The sequence below is a fragment of the Varroa jacobsoni genome, unplaced genomic scaffold (genome assembly GCF_002532875.2).
Source record: "Varroa jacobsoni isolate VJ856 unplaced genomic scaffold, vjacob_1.0 scaffold_305, whole genome shotgun sequence".
Taxonomy (NCBI): Eukaryota; Metazoa; Arthropoda; class Arachnida; order Mesostigmata; family Varroidae; genus Varroa; species Varroa jacobsoni.
Window position 1 is genome coordinate 12,004 of NW_019213207.1, and position 20,398 is coordinate 32,401.

General features: G+C 41.2%; 1 protein-coding gene and 1 long non-coding RNA gene across 9 annotated transcripts in view; one reads left to right on the plus strand and one right to left on the minus strand.

Moving 5' to 3' along the window:
* The window catches only part of LOC111259198 (platelet-activating factor acetylhydrolase 2, cytoplasmic), a 55,123-nt gene continuing 34,725 nt past the window's right edge, over positions 1–20,398 (minus strand). For 6 of the 8 annotated variants that reach the window (XM_086967792.1, XM_086967791.1, XM_086967793.1 and 3 more), the window contains 5 exons: positions 19,931–20,161; positions 15,378–15,567; positions 8,838–9,026; positions 3,135–3,453; positions 1–2,522 (listed from right to left, as the gene is read on the minus strand). In XM_086967792.1, coding sequence (XP_086823918.1) covers positions 1,779–2,522; positions 3,135–3,453; positions 8,838–9,026; positions 15,378–15,567; positions 19,931–20,018 — 1,530 coding nt within the window. In that variant the 5' untranslated portion in view covers positions 20,019–20,161 and the 3' untranslated portion in view covers positions 1–1,778. Of the gene's footprint in view, positions 2,523–3,134; positions 3,454–8,837; positions 9,027–15,377; positions 15,572–19,930; positions 20,162–20,398 lie in introns of all 8 variants that reach the window. The other 2 variants (XM_022831015.2, XM_086967797.1) reach the window with 2 other exon arrangements.
* On the plus strand, positions 3,459–8,934 carry LOC111259199 (uncharacterized). Its single transcript, XR_002679482.2, has 3 exons — positions 3,459–5,571; positions 8,461–8,598; positions 8,851–8,934. It is a non-coding gene; the product is annotated as an uncharacterized LOC111259199 (long non-coding RNA).

Here is a 20,398-nt window from a genome sequence, read left to right on the forward strand (position 1 = left end):
GTTAGGAATGTGTATATTTCGAAACAAAGAAGTATATATAACTTCTGAGTCTGTACGTGTGTGTGTGCTTACATTCCTGTAACTTATAGTATGTATATAGCAGAAATCACGATAAAATGTTGAGAGACCTGGGTGGTTCGCAAAAGTAATTGGCAAATGTTGTGCATATCATTCGCTACCTAAAGTCGCGTCAAGGCTAGATGTGGTGCCTATGGTCGCGATGCTAGCGGCCAATCTTCGGCCGCTATCCGCTTGCTTTCAAATTTCACGCGCAAAATCTATCGCAGTAGTTTCTATTGGGCACGTCAGGGGTAAACGGGAAAATCAAGGGGGTGATACAGAAAGGCTTCTGGTATCATTCTAGTGAGAAACGAAGAGGTCAAAATGAAATAATAATTTATATAATAGGTTGAAAGGAGTATGATCGAATATACATACGCATAGAAAAGTTATGCTCAGTATTTGCAGGCTAAGGGATAAAAGTATCACTGTCACATGGTTTTCTGTGAAGCCTCTCACAAAATTCGCAATGTTTGAAACTGTTAGATAACAATGAAAATGTACCCTCTGTAAGCGAAGGTCACCTGCAGGCTATTGTGGCCTTAGGCCAACTTGTAAACTGAATGTACTATGTCCTTTGTTCGAAGTTTAATCGACGAGAAACTTAAGTACATGTAGTACGAACTGCTAATTGCGTTCAATGGAACTTCGATAGGAAATAAACTACTACTTTTATAGGTGTTTCCGGTTTACAATAGAGTAAACAGCGGCGTGGGTGTCGTATGTGAGTCTGATAGCTATATAAGCATGTCTTGTCTATTTGAAAGAAATTAAATAAAAACGATGTACTTTCGTATAAGACTTGTATAGCACTGACGCGCGAAATTTGAAGTTCGCTATCAAGTTGGTAGCTGGCGATGAATAATTGTTTCCAGGAGAGTAGCACGCAAGGGAGCAGCTGTTGCGGAATCGAATACAGTGTATCTTCGGCCGACTAAATGTATAGGGTTTTATTATGGGACGAACGATATTTTATTATGCAGTCTGGTCAGATATCCTGTTAAATTTTTCAGATGTCAGGTAGCACGTATCACTGCGGCGTTTACAATTTATGTTATCACATTCCAACCGGACTGTTTCTGATCAACGCTCGACCACATTTCTACTCCCATATCTGCTTATTTCGGAGTCAATAATATACTAGTTACGTCTGTCTCAAGTATTTAGTGCGCCCGCGTGTCCCAGCAGTGCGTATCTAGCCTTTATATTTAGATACAGTATGATCGGATATGATGAGATGTTCCGTAAGCCGCAAAAACTAATGCGCTGTTCGCTTCTTTTTCTGCTCCTTTCCGTCATATTTTCCCTCATTCTCTCTCTCGGTATATTGAACGGTCCGGAGCCATGCACGATTCATACCCGGGACTCTTTAATATTTATTAGCAGTTTCAGCTAGATTTCGCAAAGATGACACTGTCAGCCACCAGAAAAACCGACTTTACGTTCACATTCTTTATACAGATAGCGCAGACTATCCTTTTCAGCTGAATCTTACCCCTTTTACATGGCCTGATGATTACAGAGATTACGGAGATACAAGAAAGAACGTCCGCTTTGTCACCGGCGTCTAGGCGACAGGTCTAGGATGATCTATAGACAATCTGGTTTTCTCAGCTACTCAATGTCTGTTCCATGTAAGTGTTCACATTGTTGCTTCATACAAAATCGTTGCTTCTCTTGGCGCTTTCCTGTCACCCGCGACTTCTATTCGACAACAATTATCTTGCATTCGTATACCGAGAGAACAGCCGACTCGGCATCTTAACGCCGGCCTCAATCAGGTTAGACTTTCGCTGGACGTAGTCTTCATATTTTTCGCGGTTAGGCCCCATAAACGTAGTGCAAAAGTTACACTTGTCTGCCATGAACCGAAGAAGCAGGCTGCTCCCGAGATCAAGACTCGTGAACGATCCCGGGGCAACCATCGGCCACGACAGACTTAGCGAACTCCACAGCGAGGGCTGGCGGACGAAGGGCAAATCACTCTGGGCGTCACTGGCTGACCCCAACAGAGTGTACGCCGTCGTGTACGTCTTACGGAACATCGTTTTGATAATGCGGACGTCCTCGCGGGCCGTATGTCGGCTATTCAAAACGAGCAGAAGTGGTCGACACACGTTGATGGGGCGGTCCGTCTGAATGACGAACATCAGTGGATCGATAGCCGCCCCACACAGCGTGCGTTCCTCCATCTGCAGCGTCATATAGGCCGTGGCCCCGCCGAAACCGCGACCCACGATAGTGACTCGGTTCAGGTCCATGATACCGGCGAGCGCCGCGGAGCAGTTGTCCGGCAGCTCGTTTCGACACGCCTTTCGCGCGTTGATCTTCTCGAGACAATTTAGCGTGCGGATCAGCTCAGCCACTCGGCGGTGCAGCTGGCGTAGGCGGATGTTATAGAGCGATGGCGATTTCTCAATCGATCGATAGTTCACCCAGACGGTTCTGCTTTGGCCAAATGTCTATATACAGAAAGCAAAGGGCATAAACGGAGGGTACAGAAACATATTAGGATACAGAAACAACAGAAAAATGCTCGCTAAAGTGACAAAAAGGCGAATAGGTATGGGTAAACGTTAGAAGCTCCTTAGAGTACGGCTGTAAAGGGCTGGTAATAAATATTCATAGGTTAGGTAAGGATAAATCACTGCGTTAGATATGATTTATTACAAGTCGATTTAGAAAAGGGGTTTGATATGAACATTTCTGTTAACTATCTGGTTGTGGACCATGTGTTACACACTTCAAAAAAACACCCGATTAGTACTGTCTTAATGATTTTGACTCATTAGGAACTCAGGGAATAGTGAGAAAAACCGAATTTAATTGTGGCCTATCAAAAGATGTTTGATGGGTCACCCGTAGGCCAAGCAATTGAGTACGAAAGCAGATTTTATCTGCTCGAACATATCTGATGTTCGTTAGACTTCCAAGCTTCTGTGAAACCTTGTGTGAGATATACGATGGTCCTTTTTCATCTACTTTATTCATTTTTCAGATTCTACAGCACTATACTTGATCATTTCAAAATTTGCTAACTGTTTTCTTAAATTTGCTTTTTATCCTCAGCCAACCTTTGTCCTAAATTTGGCAGATGTGTCAGTTTCATCAGCGGATTCGTTTAGCTGCCCATCCTTTGTGCTGATCTGCTCTCCTTGGACGCTGTCACCGCAATCACTTTCGTCCTCATCATCATCAAGAGTAGATTCGCACATTGGAACCTCTTCTTCGCCGCGAAGCGGCTCATCCGTCTCTTCCCTATCCTCATCCCAAGTCTGATTATTGGGGGATTTTTCACCGTCAACAGTGTCTACCTCTTCTTCGCCGTTCGCATTGCAGCTAGCCGATACTGTCACCCGTTCGACATAGAATGTCCGGCAGGCCGTATTGTCCCTGAAACAAGGCCGACAAAAAAATTAATCGTTAACACAGATAAAAGCATAGTGAACAGAAGTCAGAGTATTTATATTTTGTAACAATAAACCGGTAGACGTATCCACGTGAAAAAAAAAACTACTAGACTTTAATCGGATTCAATACATTTATCGTTTAGAGTTTATTGAATCGTGTTATTGAAGCAGCGACCCTCTAGACTCAGCATGCATGTGCCTATTATCCCTGAAACATCGTGTTCACCATCTTATAATAACAGAGTGGCTAATTATACATATACATATTCATCTTGTCGATGCCTGAAGGCATATATATGCCAGTCCCATATCCAATCAAAAAATCCACTTCTGATTTCCTGACTGTCTCACAGTTGGGTTTCTCCCTTCCACTATTCACAATTCTACGATGCCAACACTGATGCTCGTACAACGCGTGATAAGGAAAATACACAAGAATAACAGTATCAGGTTCCCGCGGTCGTTACAACTTGTGCGCAGTCTTTATCTCTTTCTGTTCCTTTTTTATTGCATCTCTCAATAAACTATTAGTTGGCCACGGCGATTTCCTGCGAGCTTCTGAATTAGATCAACATCTATTTTATACTCAATCTTTCACCATCTTGCCTACGCGAATACTTTAATTTTAGCTTTCCATATTTTGCTTCATTTGTGCCAAACCTCTATAAAGCGACCAGAAAGCTTTCTCACGCGAGCATCATGTTATCCGGTATATATGTTCCAGTGATTGGCTTAGCCCCGTCTGACCTTCATCGAGTCGTCTTTGTTCTGTCTGCATTTGTTCTTCCCAGTGGTGGATGGTATATTTTTCTGGCTAATCGCCTAGTGCTCACAAGATCTGTTCAACAGAGTGTCCTTAATTCAGTTAGTGTATTTTGCCCTTGTCAGGTGTATCTGTCGTTTGCAAATTGCTCCTGCAATGAATGTCCTTGTTCTAGCCGAAAGCGCACTTTGCTGTTTATCCCAAACGAGGTGACGCTGTTCTGCGGGTTTCGCTTAACGGTGAGTTATCGGATGAACATCGGGTATCGGTTAGTACATGAATAGCGGGGGGGAGATTGGTAAACGTTGAAAAAAATCGTGAGTAACTGCTTAGAAATCATTCCCAAAAATATCCCTTTTCCGCAAGTCTTTATTTGAGACATAATTCATTCTACCATATTAAAAAGCAAACTCCTTCAAATATCCTTGGTAAAGGGCTCTTTTGATAAGGGATATCCGTTTTTTCCTTTATCCTGATCCGCTTTAACCAATAACCTGATTAAATGAATGGCACGGAACATCGAGGCTTCTTCCCGTTCCTCACGTCTCACGTTGCAGCAAGTTATACGATTCACTACGGCATCCCGTACAGGATAGGGTTTCGAAGATTTCAGCCAGAGACCTACGGTGCAGCGGCAGAACACATAGCTTACAGCTTGGCAATAAACACTGGGTGAGACACCCTACAGTCCAACTCTCCAGTACCCCGTCTATTTCTCTCAGCCACCTATTCCTTTGTATGCTCTCTATTTATGTCGATGTGTGAGACTGGGTTATCGTTTACCCTTTTTTTTATAGCTACCATGTACCATTGTCCCTTTCACAGATTCCAGTACTTTCACGAAGCCCTGGCAGTCATGGTCAGTAATCAGCGTTGTCAGCCGAACAAAATACCAAAAGGGAGCAGACAGAGGTGTTAAACTGAGCAGCCGTTGTCTCCACACCTTTCACTTGCAGTTGTCCTCTTGGCTGAATGGCACGGAGACGATTAGCTCGTTACAGGGCTTCTCGTAGACGTTTTTTACCTCAGGTGGAGCAGTTAATTTGGCGCTTCCTTCGGATGGCTGCAAATTTTCCCTTAGTCGTTTCTTAACCCACAGCTTCCTATAGCCTGGGGCCTTTCTTCGGTCAAGCAAACATAGTAAGTTGGCGTGTAAGTGGTCGGTTTGTGACTGCTTGGGCGGATCCTTAGTGTCGTGTGCCTTCATCCCTAGCCCATTGTCGGTCCTTATCGGCTGCCGGATCAGATCAACTGGTGCGAGTGACGTCAGGCCCGCTTAGAGGAGAAGATACTTTAGGAGCATGTTCGAATGATTTTTTCCCGAGTTTCAACAGTGTAGTAAGTAAGGAATATCTCATGTGCGACTATTGAGTGATTGCCTCGGATCGCCTATTTTCAAACCTGTTGTATTCATCTTATTACCGACCAATCATATGAGCTGCAAAGAGACCACATTTCAGAAATAACGAATATATAAAACTAAGAATGTACGGCCAGACCCCATATCACAACGTCAGCGCTTTACTCCTCGTCCTTAAGTCCTCGACAAATCGATACTGGTCCCTTTCCTATACCTCTAGCAAAACTGACTGCCTTATTGGTCTTTTTATGGTGTACAAGTGATGCTCGCAACATTCTGATCCGATCGTCATAATTAACTTTGTGTGCGTCACACAATCATACTTCCACCATATCGAATATATAATGATCATAATCACATTTTTTTGTGCTTGTTCTTCCTAAGCACAGTGTACAGCATATTTAACCACAGATGTGAAAAAATAATGACTAATTATATTCACACTAACACTTCATCGTTTCCCATAATTAGCCTACTTAGTAACGTGACAAATTTAAATTTCTCCGTATTTTTTAAGTTTCGAATCGATGCCCGCAACACATGTTCATACGAACATATATATAAGAGCGTAGTGTTTTTTACGCGTTATAGTAAACGTAAAAGCTTTTCATTAATGAGTTTTTTTCTGTCGTTATTGAAAATAACAGCCATTGGCTCAAAATAGAACTGGATAGCGTGCTATGAAGTGACTCTGAGGTAGGTGCAGCGTATCAGGAAGGTTGAAGAAAGACTGTTTTATCTGAAATTCGGTGTTCCCATTGGTAAAGACTTAAATACCAAGCTGTTCTACACAAATACTGAGTTCTAAATGCTGTCAGGTTTAATCATATTAACACTGTCGAACATTCTTAAGGTTGATAATAGTTATACACAATGTTATGCGTGCAGAATATTGATGCCTGCACGCGGATTGCTATTAAAGGATTCGAGGCAGTCGATGTCCTCGTGTTTGAAGATTTAACTCCTAACTTACCGCAGCAGTTCTGGGAGGTCCAAGGTATTTTCCAATTGGGGCATTTCAAACCCTAAAGCGGATTTATTTTTTTATTTATTTATTTAAAGGTTTATTCCTTTCCAAAGTTGTTCATAATGGGATAGGCAGGTTTAGTAAGGGATCTTAAGGAACGTTTACAAGCCAAATATCAAAGATACAATTAATTTTGGTATGTCTTAGGTTTTATGTGTGGGCCCGATCTTGAGCTGACACATGGAACCGCGTCAAATAGCAAGAAATACTGCACATGAAAAACACGGATTGGGAACTAACGAGGCACAGCTTAACACTCGATGTAGTGAGATCAGTCGCCCTTGGTCATTATTACCGCTAACGAGAAAATGATTGACTATATTCGACGATCAGTCGCACACATGGTATAAAATTTTGCATAGCGGACATAATAACGATACACTGCTAACGTCTTGGTCACAATTACTAATAGTTCTAATTATAATCGTATATGAAATGTTACAAGGAGCATTGTGAGCAATGCATCTTATGCTAAACATGCCAAGCCTTTCTTATAAATAATAACCTTGATCATAGAAGGGGAAAGTCAGAAGCGGCCATCGATTCAACAAGGAGAAAGTTACATTTTTAACTGAAAAGAACTATCGACATTTCGGTTGTCGCATATACGATATACTAGTACATACACATATACTGCAGAAACTATGACGCTAACCATCGCCGTTGTCAAATATATGTACAGGTTGAATTCAACAATGTCGAAGAGTCTCTTACCTCAATAAGATCGCACGTTCATAATATGAAGTATGGCGTCATAAATCAGTTGACCATATATCTTATTTTAAAATATAACTATCATATCATAAATCATAGAAAGGACATATAACAGCAGGCTATATAGCGTATATAATACAAGCGTATATGGAAAATACCAGCGGCGTACTTTTGCGCTTGTTCTCAGATTAAGAAAGGGATAAGAGAGGTTTAGCGGTCTGTCGATCCGTAATTGGTAGGAGGGCAGCAGGAATAAAAGATTCAGTGACAAAACTTCAATAGACAAATGTACACATTGCGTAGTCCAGAGGAAATCGCGAAAAAGGCGTTATCAGGGCGGAATTGATAGCCATCTATTTTCTGCTTCTATAGCATAGGTAATGAATATATTAACTTTGGTAACTGGTGCAGAAAAACTGAGATCATTCTGGCATCGGACAGGAGGTGGTCGGAGCTAGGGACGACGGGAAGAGAAGTGCCCGGCCCTGTATAAAATAGTAGTGGATCCTTGGATGATTTTTAGCAAAAAAAAACTCGTCAGAGTTTTTTTCTTAGTAACGCAAGCGATTTTGAAATGGGTTTCCTATCTTAGGGGCTTTGTCGACAAAAGGCAACACACGCAATGAGTAACGCTATTATTAGTCTGAAAGGGCACAATGTATTATGGTTTCGTTTGTATGTCTTATGAATGCTGGTGTCAAAGCGGGCAGATATCATACGAAATGACCCGGTACTGCGGGAACTTTGTTCTTGTCGCAGATAAGGGCAGAGGACAGTTGTTTCGATTAGCTAATGGATTACAGGAGCTATGTCGTTTACAATGAGCGAAAATTCTTGGATATTTTGCAGTGATAACTTGGTTCGAAAACGTGTTTAGGTAAAAAAGCTAGGGATGCATTTACGGGGACGACGTCAAAAACAATTTAAGAACAACCTCTCAGGAGAAAGATTTTACCGAACTTGCGCACAGCCGTATAATGGCCTACGTAAGTACACCTTATTGATATATTTCCAACTGAAGAACTTCTATATAGTTCCAATAAAAATTGTACACGTACCCTTTGGGAAGTTAGAATAATATAATAATAATAGTAAATAATTATAGTAAATTCTCTTGCTCTTGTAGCCATTACAGAGCGCTATCAACTGATCGGCTGCAACTTTTGTACAACATAGTAACGAAAACTTTCGTCCTTGTCAGAACTCACCCGAAAGAATCTGCCATGGTCCTGCAAGTGTCGACTATTTTTCTCACATTCAAACGGTAGTAATCAGGCAAATGTAATCCAAAAAACATAGCTAGAGAGATAACCTTCTAGGCCACCTGACGTGTCGTGTTTGCGTACCTATTATTGAACGGCCTACTCAAATAAAATAGTTGTCCTGATAATACTAAGCTAACGAGTGTTTACTAAACATACAAACGAGACAAATTAAGCGTTTCGATATTTCTTTAGGCTATTGACGTTAAAAATGTCGGTCCTTCTTCAAAAAGTGTTCTACCTGTGTTCAACAGCCGCAACGACACAGCCGTGCGAGGCAAGCTCAATACAGAGGGACGAGCTTGTAGTTCGGCATTCGCCAATATCGTGTGAGAAAAGCACCAGCGGAAATGCGTTGCGGTTCTCTCGCACCGGCCTTCCGTTCGTTGTAGCGGGAACGTATAAGGACGCTGTTTGCTTTCCGAGTATCCTACGAACGAGAAATGAAAAAATAGGAACGATCGAGAAATGAATCGCGGTCGGCTAAAGGAAATATTCCGCTTTATATAAATAATCGAGTAAAAACAAGTAAAATTAAAAAGAAGAGATTTAAACACTTGCTATTATTGTATGTTAGCCATTCACGATTTGGAAACATTTCTGTCTGGAATATTTGATTAAAAAATTTGTTTTAAAGAAGAGCTCAGATAACGCAAGGCTGATGACGAGTACACTAATACGTATATGTCTGGTAATCAAGCTACTCTTAGAAAAAGTTCTAAGCGCATTTTCAAGCGTCTATAATAATAAGTAATGTTTAGATAACTTAGTTTATTTTTTTGTATTGCGGAAATTACGGATACGGAGTCGTAAGGTTGCAAATGTCAGTAATCTACTCGATGCTATTTTCCTAATGAAATAGTGTAGTTTGCCAATAGTGATACTGATGACGAGTATATAAAATTCTTATTATTTGACACTTACTTATATATTACAATACTTGTACTAATACGATACAACACATTGGCGCAATCCTTTTTAATTATCTAACAATAATTAATTATCCTAGAGCATTAACTCACTCTCTTGTGTTTATCCTGCATGTTTTAACCTTTATTAAGAACACTAAATCCCACTGTCTCCATCTAATTATAATAGAAACCTGCGCGTTACACCCGCGATATTTCCTAGTACTCCAACACTGTTTCGATCCTCGTAGAAAGTAAAAACGTACGTTGAGAGAGAAACTGAAGTAACTAGTTGCTAATATAGCGGTATCAATAGCATGTAGGATATTGAACAACTAGTACCACTTTATGCCCTTTCACAATACCGAATCCTTCCCACCCCACAAAACATATCTTTCTATCCGATAGTGTTTGTTTTTTTTTTCTTCTTTTCGTTTCCGTCTTCTTAGTTGTTGATTTTCGCCTGCTTCAAGCTCTAGCTGCCAATCGTCACCGGATTACCATAATGAAAAAGCGATGTACGATATCGTGCGACGAAGGGGGGGCTGCTAGCTTGAGTCCACTTGAATTTTCTGAAGGAGCGCTGCTAATCGACTGGCCTTGTTATTGGCGCGAACAGTTCCAACTTGTTATGCTGTTTTCTATTACTGCCTGTACTTTTTTTTTTGTGTATCTCGAATCTACGAGTCTTGGTTCTTTCTATCCATAGCATGGCTGCTTCAACGGACACAGTCTATTCGAGAATGCAGCGGTGTCAGCACGGAACGGTTCCCGAATGATTCCGGAATTGCCGGCGTCTTTGCACGCACTAGTCTGTGCGACAAACGCTGCAATCTTTTCTGAAATGTCCATGGAGCCATTTTGGCCCAATTAGACCTATTGGGTGGTGGCAAGGCCGTCGATAGCTGGCTTCGACTCGTGGCCTCACTGATCTGACACTTTCTTGACTTCTTTCTGATTTTCTCGGAGTTACTGGCGACAGCGGGCTAACACTATACATAGGAACCTGCTGGAATAGCAGGGGCGGTCGAAGTCTTCGAGGATCTGTTGAAATGTTTTGAAACTATACGTAGGCAAAAGAGAGAAATAAATGAAGAGGCGTGCAGGAAGAGCGGATTTCTAATCGGAAAATTATGCGACTTCAAACGACGTCCCCTCATTAGTTTGCCCATCTACCTTAACTGGCATTCATTTTCCACACTCATAGAAATAGAGAAAAAACACACCTTCAAAGAAACATGACCGGCCGCAAATGTTCATCTCAATCTAGAAAAGAAATTTCTTTTTAAAAAAACGTAACCTTGCGTTACGAATTCGTTATTCCTGAAAACAGTCGAGTTAAATGAATTACGATCTGATGCGCAGCATCTCGTTATCTGATTGCCCATCCGTGGATCGGATCTGCCATTGGCAAACGATTTCCCATTAGAAACATTGTAGTATCGCAAAGTGTATTTACTTCCCATAAAGGACACCCTGGGAAACAACAGGCACACTATCGACAATTAATCTGCTTATCGCTGTAGGTATATCCAAAATAGGTCTCGAGGGAGAGATTTCGGATTGGCAGAGAATTATCGCTTCGTCTCACTAAGAAGTAGTCCACTTGCGTGCTTATTGGCTGGTGTCGATAGGGTCTTCGATCCAAAGAAAATAATTTGCAAGCTGTTGGCGCGTAATGCTTTTCTTTGTTGGCATTACGCAGGCAGAACTATTTGCGCGATTTATGCCTAAGATATCGAAGGTCAAATAAACACTGGATAAGTAGACCCTTCCAAAATTTCGAAGTGGCAAGTTCATTAGTGCGAGTAATAACGAACTTTTGTTTTGATCTTTTTCGTGTTTATGTTTTCTATTAAACTTATCCTTATAGGGCCTCAAACAAATTTCTATAGCATTGAAACAGTTCGATCAGTCAGTGATTTCGCGGAAGAGGGACACATTTTATAGGAAACTCAAATCAAAATATCCCGGGTTCGACTATGTTAGTCGTAGTACGTTATGTTTAAACGAAAGCATTTACGACTGCTTCATATCTCGCTAGTCTCTATACCCTTATTGCGTTCACCATCTCTCACGACGTATCAAAGTGTACGTTCTATACAATACTGCCTCGTCCCGAAGTGGGCATTTCGACCTGGACAAATGCGCCCTGCTTGGGGGTCACTGGTTTTTATTATGCCTACAAGAGCATTGTGACAAGTACAAACGTCGCACAAGTCTATAAAAAGTGAACCTCGTACTTTCACCTATATAATTAGACAGGGATAGAACTTATATAATTTCTATGGTTTCTCTGCTTAATCCATAGTCGACAAAGTCAGCATGGAAACGGTATCTCGCAGGATGTACATACGATTACAGAATTGTAAGCATCGCACGTTCTAATAGATGGAAAAATAACAGACGGGGATTCGATCTTTTTCTATGTGCCTAATGTTCCAGTATCAGCAAACGAGTCAAATATATTTGAAATGGACCCGTACGTTTTCCATAGCGAAATCTATAATGTTCCAACGACCTGCATAATAAATTCAAGTAAGGATTATTTTATAGAAGAGGAAGCTTCATACGATGAAGCCTGGCGAATCAGAAGGCACTATATATCAAGATATTCAAGAGATGCAATATTTTCTTTGCTTTTGCCTTCTTTATTGTGAAGGACTAAACCGTGGGTCGGTGACTAATAACGACTAGGACCTCTATACCTTAACCATGCCCGAGTTAGCGACTATGTATTATTTATATTCTTGATCGTAACACTGTTCAAGTTTAATGACTTTGGCGAATTTTTGTTATCTTCTTTTCCCTGGCTCAGTTTTTTCTTTCACTCATTCTGCTATTCAATGTTTAAAGTATACGTATAGATAGATGATAGAAAAGATCCCTAGTTCTTGCCAACCGCCTCCCACACAGATCACTCTCCATAGTATCGCTAATAAGAGAGACACATCAATTCCCTGCTAATTCGACAGCGACCGACTGCAAAGAGATTCGCTACCTTCCCGTCTCTTCACGAAGTAATGTGTAAGTCCTCTTCGGACTGCCAGCCCAGGCGACGCACGCGTTCGGTTACAGTCCCATTACGAGAAATAGGCCAAGAACCGAACCCCTACGCCTACGCTGGCAATCCGAGGCAGGCTCTTCATCGAAGGAAGCGAAGGTACGGATTTGATGCTGCGAAGTTGGCGAGTCAGCAGACACCTATCGTTTCGGCGGATAATAAATGATGTAGCAAACAATAGTAGTAGACTGTCAGAAGCGGTAGAGAAGGGGAGACAAACGGCTAAACATGGACAGTCAACATCAGAGATTAGCCAAAGCTGATCAACGGAGTTCGGAGCTTACTAGCACAAGGAGTTTGGGGAAAAGGGAAAAGGTAAGAGAAGAATAAGCTTCCATGTATTGGCTGAGGTGCGGAGTCGAAATTGCTGGCAAATAGGGGCCTATTCGAAAGGAAAACAGAAGGAAGTTGAGGTTTGACGATAAACACATTGTATGAGTGAAAGATGCGGCAAGCTACGTACTTGACGGATATGGCCCTCCACTCCAGACGAGCGCGCGTCCGATCCTTAACCATCGGCCGTCCTCTGTCAATATCCGTTAGTCCGTATTTCATTTTACATGTATTCACCCTCCATTTTGTGAGGCACTGAGCAGAAAATACATGCGGAATAGAAGTAGAGAGCGAACTTTCTATGAAGTAAATTACAGTAGCAGACTGTAAATGAGTGGCGAGTGTACAGAGTGACTGGATAATTTTAGGTACCGGTTGCGACATCCGTGATAGTTTAGTGGTAAAGGTATTTGATGCTAAACTTATAGAAATATATTGTGGTCTAGGATCGAATCCCGGCATAGACATACCTCGTTGCGTGAAGGGTGGGAGGCAACACGACGTCTGATGAAGCCCAATAGCGGTACCGAACGTAAAACTAAACATTTAGATATAATGGAGACGAATCGGATGTGCTGTTGCCACTGCCACAATTTAATTTCATTAATAAAGAACAAGTATTACTGTGTTATTCCCGTAAACCAAAATTTAGAAATAGGACGTGAGCTAGCAGGGTATGTATGATGTGAGAAGACCTAGAATAAGTACCTAGTCAACGATGAGAAGAGTCCCTTTGCACTCTAAGAACACAGCATGCCTTTCCAATCCACACCATTGGTGGTTTTTTTGTACAACATTTTGTATAACATATGCAGAATAAAACATTTAACTACAACGTTTCTTTCTCGAGAAAAGGATGCGCGGTTTTATCGAGGCGTTTATTCGAAAGTGGTATTACTAGATAAAGACGAATAAGAGTGCAGTCATGCTAGCAGCCGTGGCAGTTTGATCGGAGATCCAATCTCCATGTTATACGAAGCAGCTACGAGATAATAACAGTGTATGACACTGCGAAAAAACTCATTGTATGGCTAACTTTATTTAGCTTTTAAAAACGGAACATCAGAAGATCTCCGAGTTTCAGCTGTCGTTAAAAATTGTTTAATTAGTCATTAATTAAGTGTTTAAACTAATTATCGTTTTTGAAGCTAGACGACGTTAAAACCACAAATATCACGTCATATGAATTGCGTCAAATCGGCGTTGGTGTGCTTTAGAAGCTGAAGTTCAGCGGCACTAGATGTACTAAAAATATTGGAACGCTTTTAATTGGATTTAAGATAGAATGTCTTTCAAATGAGCAAAATTTTTCGAAAAAACATACTTTATAAATTTATTACCATAAAGGCATAAACGGTGTAAAAACCCGTACATTTGTGTTGTTTATGGTCAAGATGGGTTATCGAAGGAAACAGCCCAAGAATGATTGGTGACTTTCGTTTCGAGAATTTCTATATGGAAAATGCTCCCCTTAGTGCGGAAAAAATTGATGAAATAACGATTGCAAAAGTTGGGGGAGACAACCGACATATGAGTACCCATGATACCGCTGTGGGACTAAACTTTCTCTGTTAAACAGTTTTATATCACTTGAATAAATCTTTTTCAAAAAAAAAGCTCGATATTTAACTGCCACATAAACTGACGCAATAGAATTTACCCGATCGTACTTTTAATTGCAAAATTCTACAAAAAGCCAATGAAATAAAGCCATCTAAAGAAAGGATAGTAATATGCAAATAAAAAAAATGTGCTCCAGAATCTGTACCAAAGTCCAGACTGACACCAAAAATTATGTTGATGCTATATGTTTGGCGAAATTAGAAGAAAATGATTCATCATGGGTTGCTATCGCCCGGAAAAACAAATGGTTCGAATTTCTATCAGGTCCGGAGGTAAGTAGGCTACAACAAGCCATTGAAAAAATCGATTGGAACTAGTGAACGAAAAAAGCGTCGTCTGCTACGATAATAATAACAATCCACGCACATCTTTAGCTGCCTGACATTCGAAGGAACTTGGATAGGAAATTCTAATGCATCCGCAGATCTCGCATCATCTAGCTATCATCCGTTATGGTCTCTCTTTTATTAGTGCTGCTTGTCACAATTTTTGCCCAGAAACTACGGAAGTTATACGGCGATAGGATTATGGTATTACCAGGAAAATGACGGTAGGCTGTTGATCAAAATAGCGCATATTTTATCCGGTACTATTATTTTGAAATAGATTTAAAAAAAAAAAAACCTTTATTTCAGTTTTGGCTTAGAAACGGTTTTTCCGACAGTCCAAGGTATATAATGCTTTTCCGGCCCAGTTAACTGAATTCGTTCAGATGACTAATTCAAGTCCCGCGGTCGATACCAGACGTCATAATATATGTGTCATAAAAATCATTATTATGTGAAGAATATTATTTTTCTACACAAAAAATTTTAAAAAAAAATTGAAATGAAGTGCATTTCAGAGGACTTACTTGTGCGTGAAATAGGTAAGGTTTCCGTGCACCTTGGCATAGCCATCGGAATACTTCTTCTCTGGTTGCGGTAGCCAGGTTGTTCTGCGGTCGACATCCTCCACGATATGCGACCTTTCATCGCACGGATAAAAGATACGGAAGAGGACGCCTCGATCCCGAGTGACGCCGTTCAACATGTCCACGGAGCCTACCTGTATCGTAATTGTCCCAAGTACTTAAGGATTAAATTAAATTCTAAAAGATGAATAGCTCAAATCTCAACAAATCGTCTATAATGTTTTTTTTTTTCTATTATAGGACAAATACTGTGATCGGGCACCAACAGGCAAAAATTACGAAATTGAATAAAAAGACTCATATGCTGTAGGGAACTGACATTTCGAACGTCTATAAAGGGAAGACCAAATGTGCTAACGCTAGGATAGATGTAAATGCAAATTAAGGCTTATATTTAAAACCGTATTTGTGTAGAATGCAAATTCCATTTTCACCTAATTAGATGCCCGCTTATTTGTAACGTTAGATTTAAATTTTTTCCATTTTGAGGCACCCTGATCCAAAGTTACTTTCCGACATATAGATAGATATATTCGATACTTTTACAGCCATGTACTTTGTGTTTTCCGTCCGGTACTGCAGACAAATCTTGGACTCCCTGGAGCCGGCAGACTTGCTATAGTTATACGCACAGATATGGTTAAAAAGCTTTCGTTACATTCCTTTATGTCCTTCCCCAGTTTCTAGCTACCGCTATCAGCCATGTTTACAACTAATCGATGAACCCCAGGGGCACCCAAGCAGCTCTCGCTGCTTTGTAAATCAGAGATGTCTGATTTTACGTAGAGCTCTGTTAAGCGCTTTCAACTTCTGCCTCCTGCCTTTTCCGCCTCAGCAACATATTATGCATATCGCTGGTATCTCTCTGTTTTGCATCTTGGGGTTCAGTATTTCTTGTTCGTGTTGTGTAGGGCGAACAAAAGATCCCTTGTAAAAATTACTTATTTGCTTGAGGGTCTCCACTTTATACTTCACTATATGTAAATTTGTCGAGAGATCTTGCTTCACTTTGTCTAATACATTTCTTCAACTGTGACGGAAAGTTCACAAATTACTGTTTCTGTGACCTCCGTAATATCATGCCGTATGCGTTTTAATGATAGTTGAACACCACAAATTGACTTACTTTGCTATCATTCGTATAGTCAAAAACGTTTTAATAATACCACTATAGAACTCTCTATTTGCAAGCACGAACCTGCATTTACCTAACCGCATTACATAGTATTGCAGAATACAGGTCTTTAAAGGGAAGACTGTAGGATTCGCACATTCGGTCGTGCTACTCATTCTTATATCAACACCTGTGGGCTTGAAGATCGATATAGTGCACCGTGTTCGTGTTTAGTCGTACGGTTTTTCCGTTTCCATAAAACGTTTGACAAGTGTGCTCTGTTAAGTTCTTTATTCGACGCAGGACTTTATTCGACGTGGAAGGGTACGCGCATCTCTATATGTACGTCACAATGTGGCGCACTTAGTTACTCGAGTTTCTCGCGCCATCATACCTATCGTAAGAGGTGCGCCGACGCCTAGAAAGGACCAATGGTAACCTGCGGGAAATCTCTTTATTTCGAAAAACTACGGAACTCCCAGTCTTTGTTCATGTTTATAGCGAAATTAAAGAAAAAGAGAGTAACTCTCCATTGTACCGATTGTCGCAAGTTATTCTTTGGCCTTGTCTCTCCTCGCCTGAAGGTTTTTCCCTGACTGAATTGTCGATGTCATATCGTCCGGAGATCCCATAGTTGGGGTTCAGCACAACTTGCTTGTCGACCTTTTACAAGCCCCATGAACTGCTAGTTGCGGTAACTTTATGACCACAGCCACTCGCGGGTACGCCCTGCAGAAGCAGTTGCGCTTACCAATATGCAGAAGGAAAGGTCGGGCGGAGAACGTCACGAGAGAGTTTCACAAGGTATCGGCAACGAAATGTTAAGGATGCTTTAAAAGCGGACCTTCACCGTTTTTTTTGAAGGGATGCATTTTGCTGAAAAACACGAAAACAAACTCAATAGGAGACGCACTCAAGAGCACTCCACGTAAATCTCTTAGTTCCACATGGGTTACAGTATATATACATGAGCCGCGCCTCATATTTCTGCCGTCTTGCATTGCCAATCGCCGAACTGCGCCATTTCCTCTCACTGAGCTCTTTTTTATACTCAGGCTCGTCGAGCTGCATCGCAGCATGCGCAGTAGTGGTCCTCGCAATAGGGCAATACTAAAGTGTTTGCTCACTAAATTTAAGCACACTTAGTGAAATGGCCTATGTTTGAAAGCAAGCCTAGATACACCTCGTTTCATGCCGGAGCCAGCCAGATGTCTGAGTTAATGCTTAACCACAGTATCGCTGGATGTAAAACTCTAGAAAAAAAGCATCTGCACTATGCGAAAATTTTGCTAACGTAAGGGAGACCCTAGACCGATCAGTAAACGCAACAAACGAATATGTTGACTCATAGCATCTCGAACTTCGCCACAGTAGAGTGGTGCTCAAAAACCGAGACTTACCGGCAGACAAGCTACAGGAAAAACCGGATGTTCTTGAGTAGTTGCAACAAGCCCGTTAAACAATATGAAGACGCTATTACGTTGGTGGGCAAAAGCAAGGGCAATCGTTAGCCACCTCCCTTCTCCTGCCACTTAGAATTAGGTAGCACGCGGTTAAAAATCTCCACTTTCACAGTTCTTTGTTTATTACCTTCCGATACAGCCCAGATAGTTGCAGGCAGTATTAATAAAATCCCGCATAGTAACACAAACATTAGGCATTGCTGCTCTTCCAGCACTCACTTCTGGATGAGGGGGTCTTGCGTCACATCACGGCAACCGTGGTCGCGCAGTTAAGGACATCTTATTTTGGTATTCGTATGGGTTGGCGGGGTGCGGTGTGCCTTCTCCGCTTATGGAACCCTATGGCTGTCGTGAGTCCTTCTGGTGCGCGAACGCAGTATTTCTCTTTAATGTCTCGACGGCTGCACTGGCCATACACTTGCGCAGTAGATGATAACTTATGAGCCGGAATCGCACGAGATACGATCCACTGTAGGAGTGGAGTTACGTGATTGTATCTACTAGCGTAGAGAATATGCACCACAAATCCATAAAGAATAATAATCTATATGTACGTGCTCTGTGTACTTGGGTCGGCTAAATCAATGAGCGAAGAAGAGGTATTTTGTCGCTCGGGAACGGAAACACATTTCCTGTACAACATCTCCTTTAACAAGCAACTAATTCAACGTCAGATGTACCGCAGTTGCGGTGCGATCAAATAAACGTGCACAATATAACGACTCGTAAGGCGATTACTGTAATGAAGCTTCTATCTTTTTTATTGATGTTGATGATCCCTAAAGGCAACTCGTAACATGTTCCTACAGAGAAAACGATAAGGACTCATCGGGGAATCGTGTTATAACCGAAGATCGAACATACGTAGAATGTCCATTGGCAGCAAACTGTGTGGCTTTTTCATAGGAAAATGGGGCCAAATAGAATGACTAGCTACCAACTTTTATATCTCTACAGGGTGATCTGAAACTCATAGGAAATATTCTGATAAACATAATGCTAGAGCTCGGTAAAGGAGACATTTAAGACCTAATCGGATTATTAAGTATTAAAGTGATGCAAAATAGAAGATAAAAATCTTCCTTTTGCATATACATATATTCTTTTAGTTTCTGGGTGGCAGCAGTGATTTGCGCGGGTTCGTAAGTGGTGTTCGTCACGAGCTGTTAACACATTGGTGTGTAGCTTTAGTAGGAGTCTTCGGCTCTCTGAAATCTCTCTCGGCTCGCTGATGGCTCGACTGAAATGTTTCTGATAACCGTGTTAAGTGTTTCTTTTCTCGAACCCGATTATTAACGATTTACTATTTTCGGACCAGGCTTTGGAGCGCACTGTTCTAACAGAACGATTATGGTTCGCCGTTACAAGCAGCTCTATGTTCCTATGGCAAAATAGCTTGAGAAAACTAATAGCTGGCTACTCATAGCGCCATCTTCATCAAGCTACGCATAAAAAATGAGAATATGCTATAGACAAAGTAAAGGCAATGGGATGACATCTACAACAGGGAGCTCGCTAGAGATTAAGAACAGCCCCACGAAAACAGAGTTACCTGTAGCTGCCATCTCATTAAGCGACGAGATACGGTAATGCGCGATGAATCTATTAAATGAGAGACTTGCGTAAGCGACGTATGATATTTGCCTGCAGCAAAACAGCCTTCTGGATCATTAGTATTTTGAACTGTATGTCGGCTGTATATACATGCAGGTCATTTCGTGTCCAGAGAAGGGCTTTAAGATTGGCGGTCCCCTAAAGTCAGTTGACAAGCTGAAATTGTTTAGTTCAAAGTTTAAGTGTCCTTCAAATGTGACTTACCATTACTTCAACATGAGCTTTTTTTTTTACTAATTTTTTTTTAAGATCGGCTACAGTGTAGTTATCCCTTGCATATCAGTCAACGAAGCTTGCGTAACCTACCTTATACCGACCACGTGGGAGGGGCAAGTGATTGATGCCCTCTGTTGAAAGCGTTTTATCGCGGTCTCGTTCCCCATCCTCCATCGAGGCCACGCTTCACGCCAACAATAGACAGATAAAGTGGATATCCTCTTCGACCCAAACGGTTAAGTCCAATTTACCACTCAGAATCCAGGTAGCAGGCTGATTTTATGCGCCGACTGCCGTCGCTAGTATCGCGATGCCGTCTGAAATTGGATTGTTCACAAAATACAAAAACAAATATACGATACTTGATCTTCCCAAATAACAACAAAGACTCCAACTTTCTAATAAATGGCACATTTTTTTTATGTTTTTTTACAAAATTCTTAAATTTGTAGTGTTTGATAGCTTAGGGTTAGTACATACAATTAAATTAAATAAACTTCCTTTTAATAACGTAGTAAACGTCGCATCGTAAAAAGAAGCCCATGTGTGAAAGT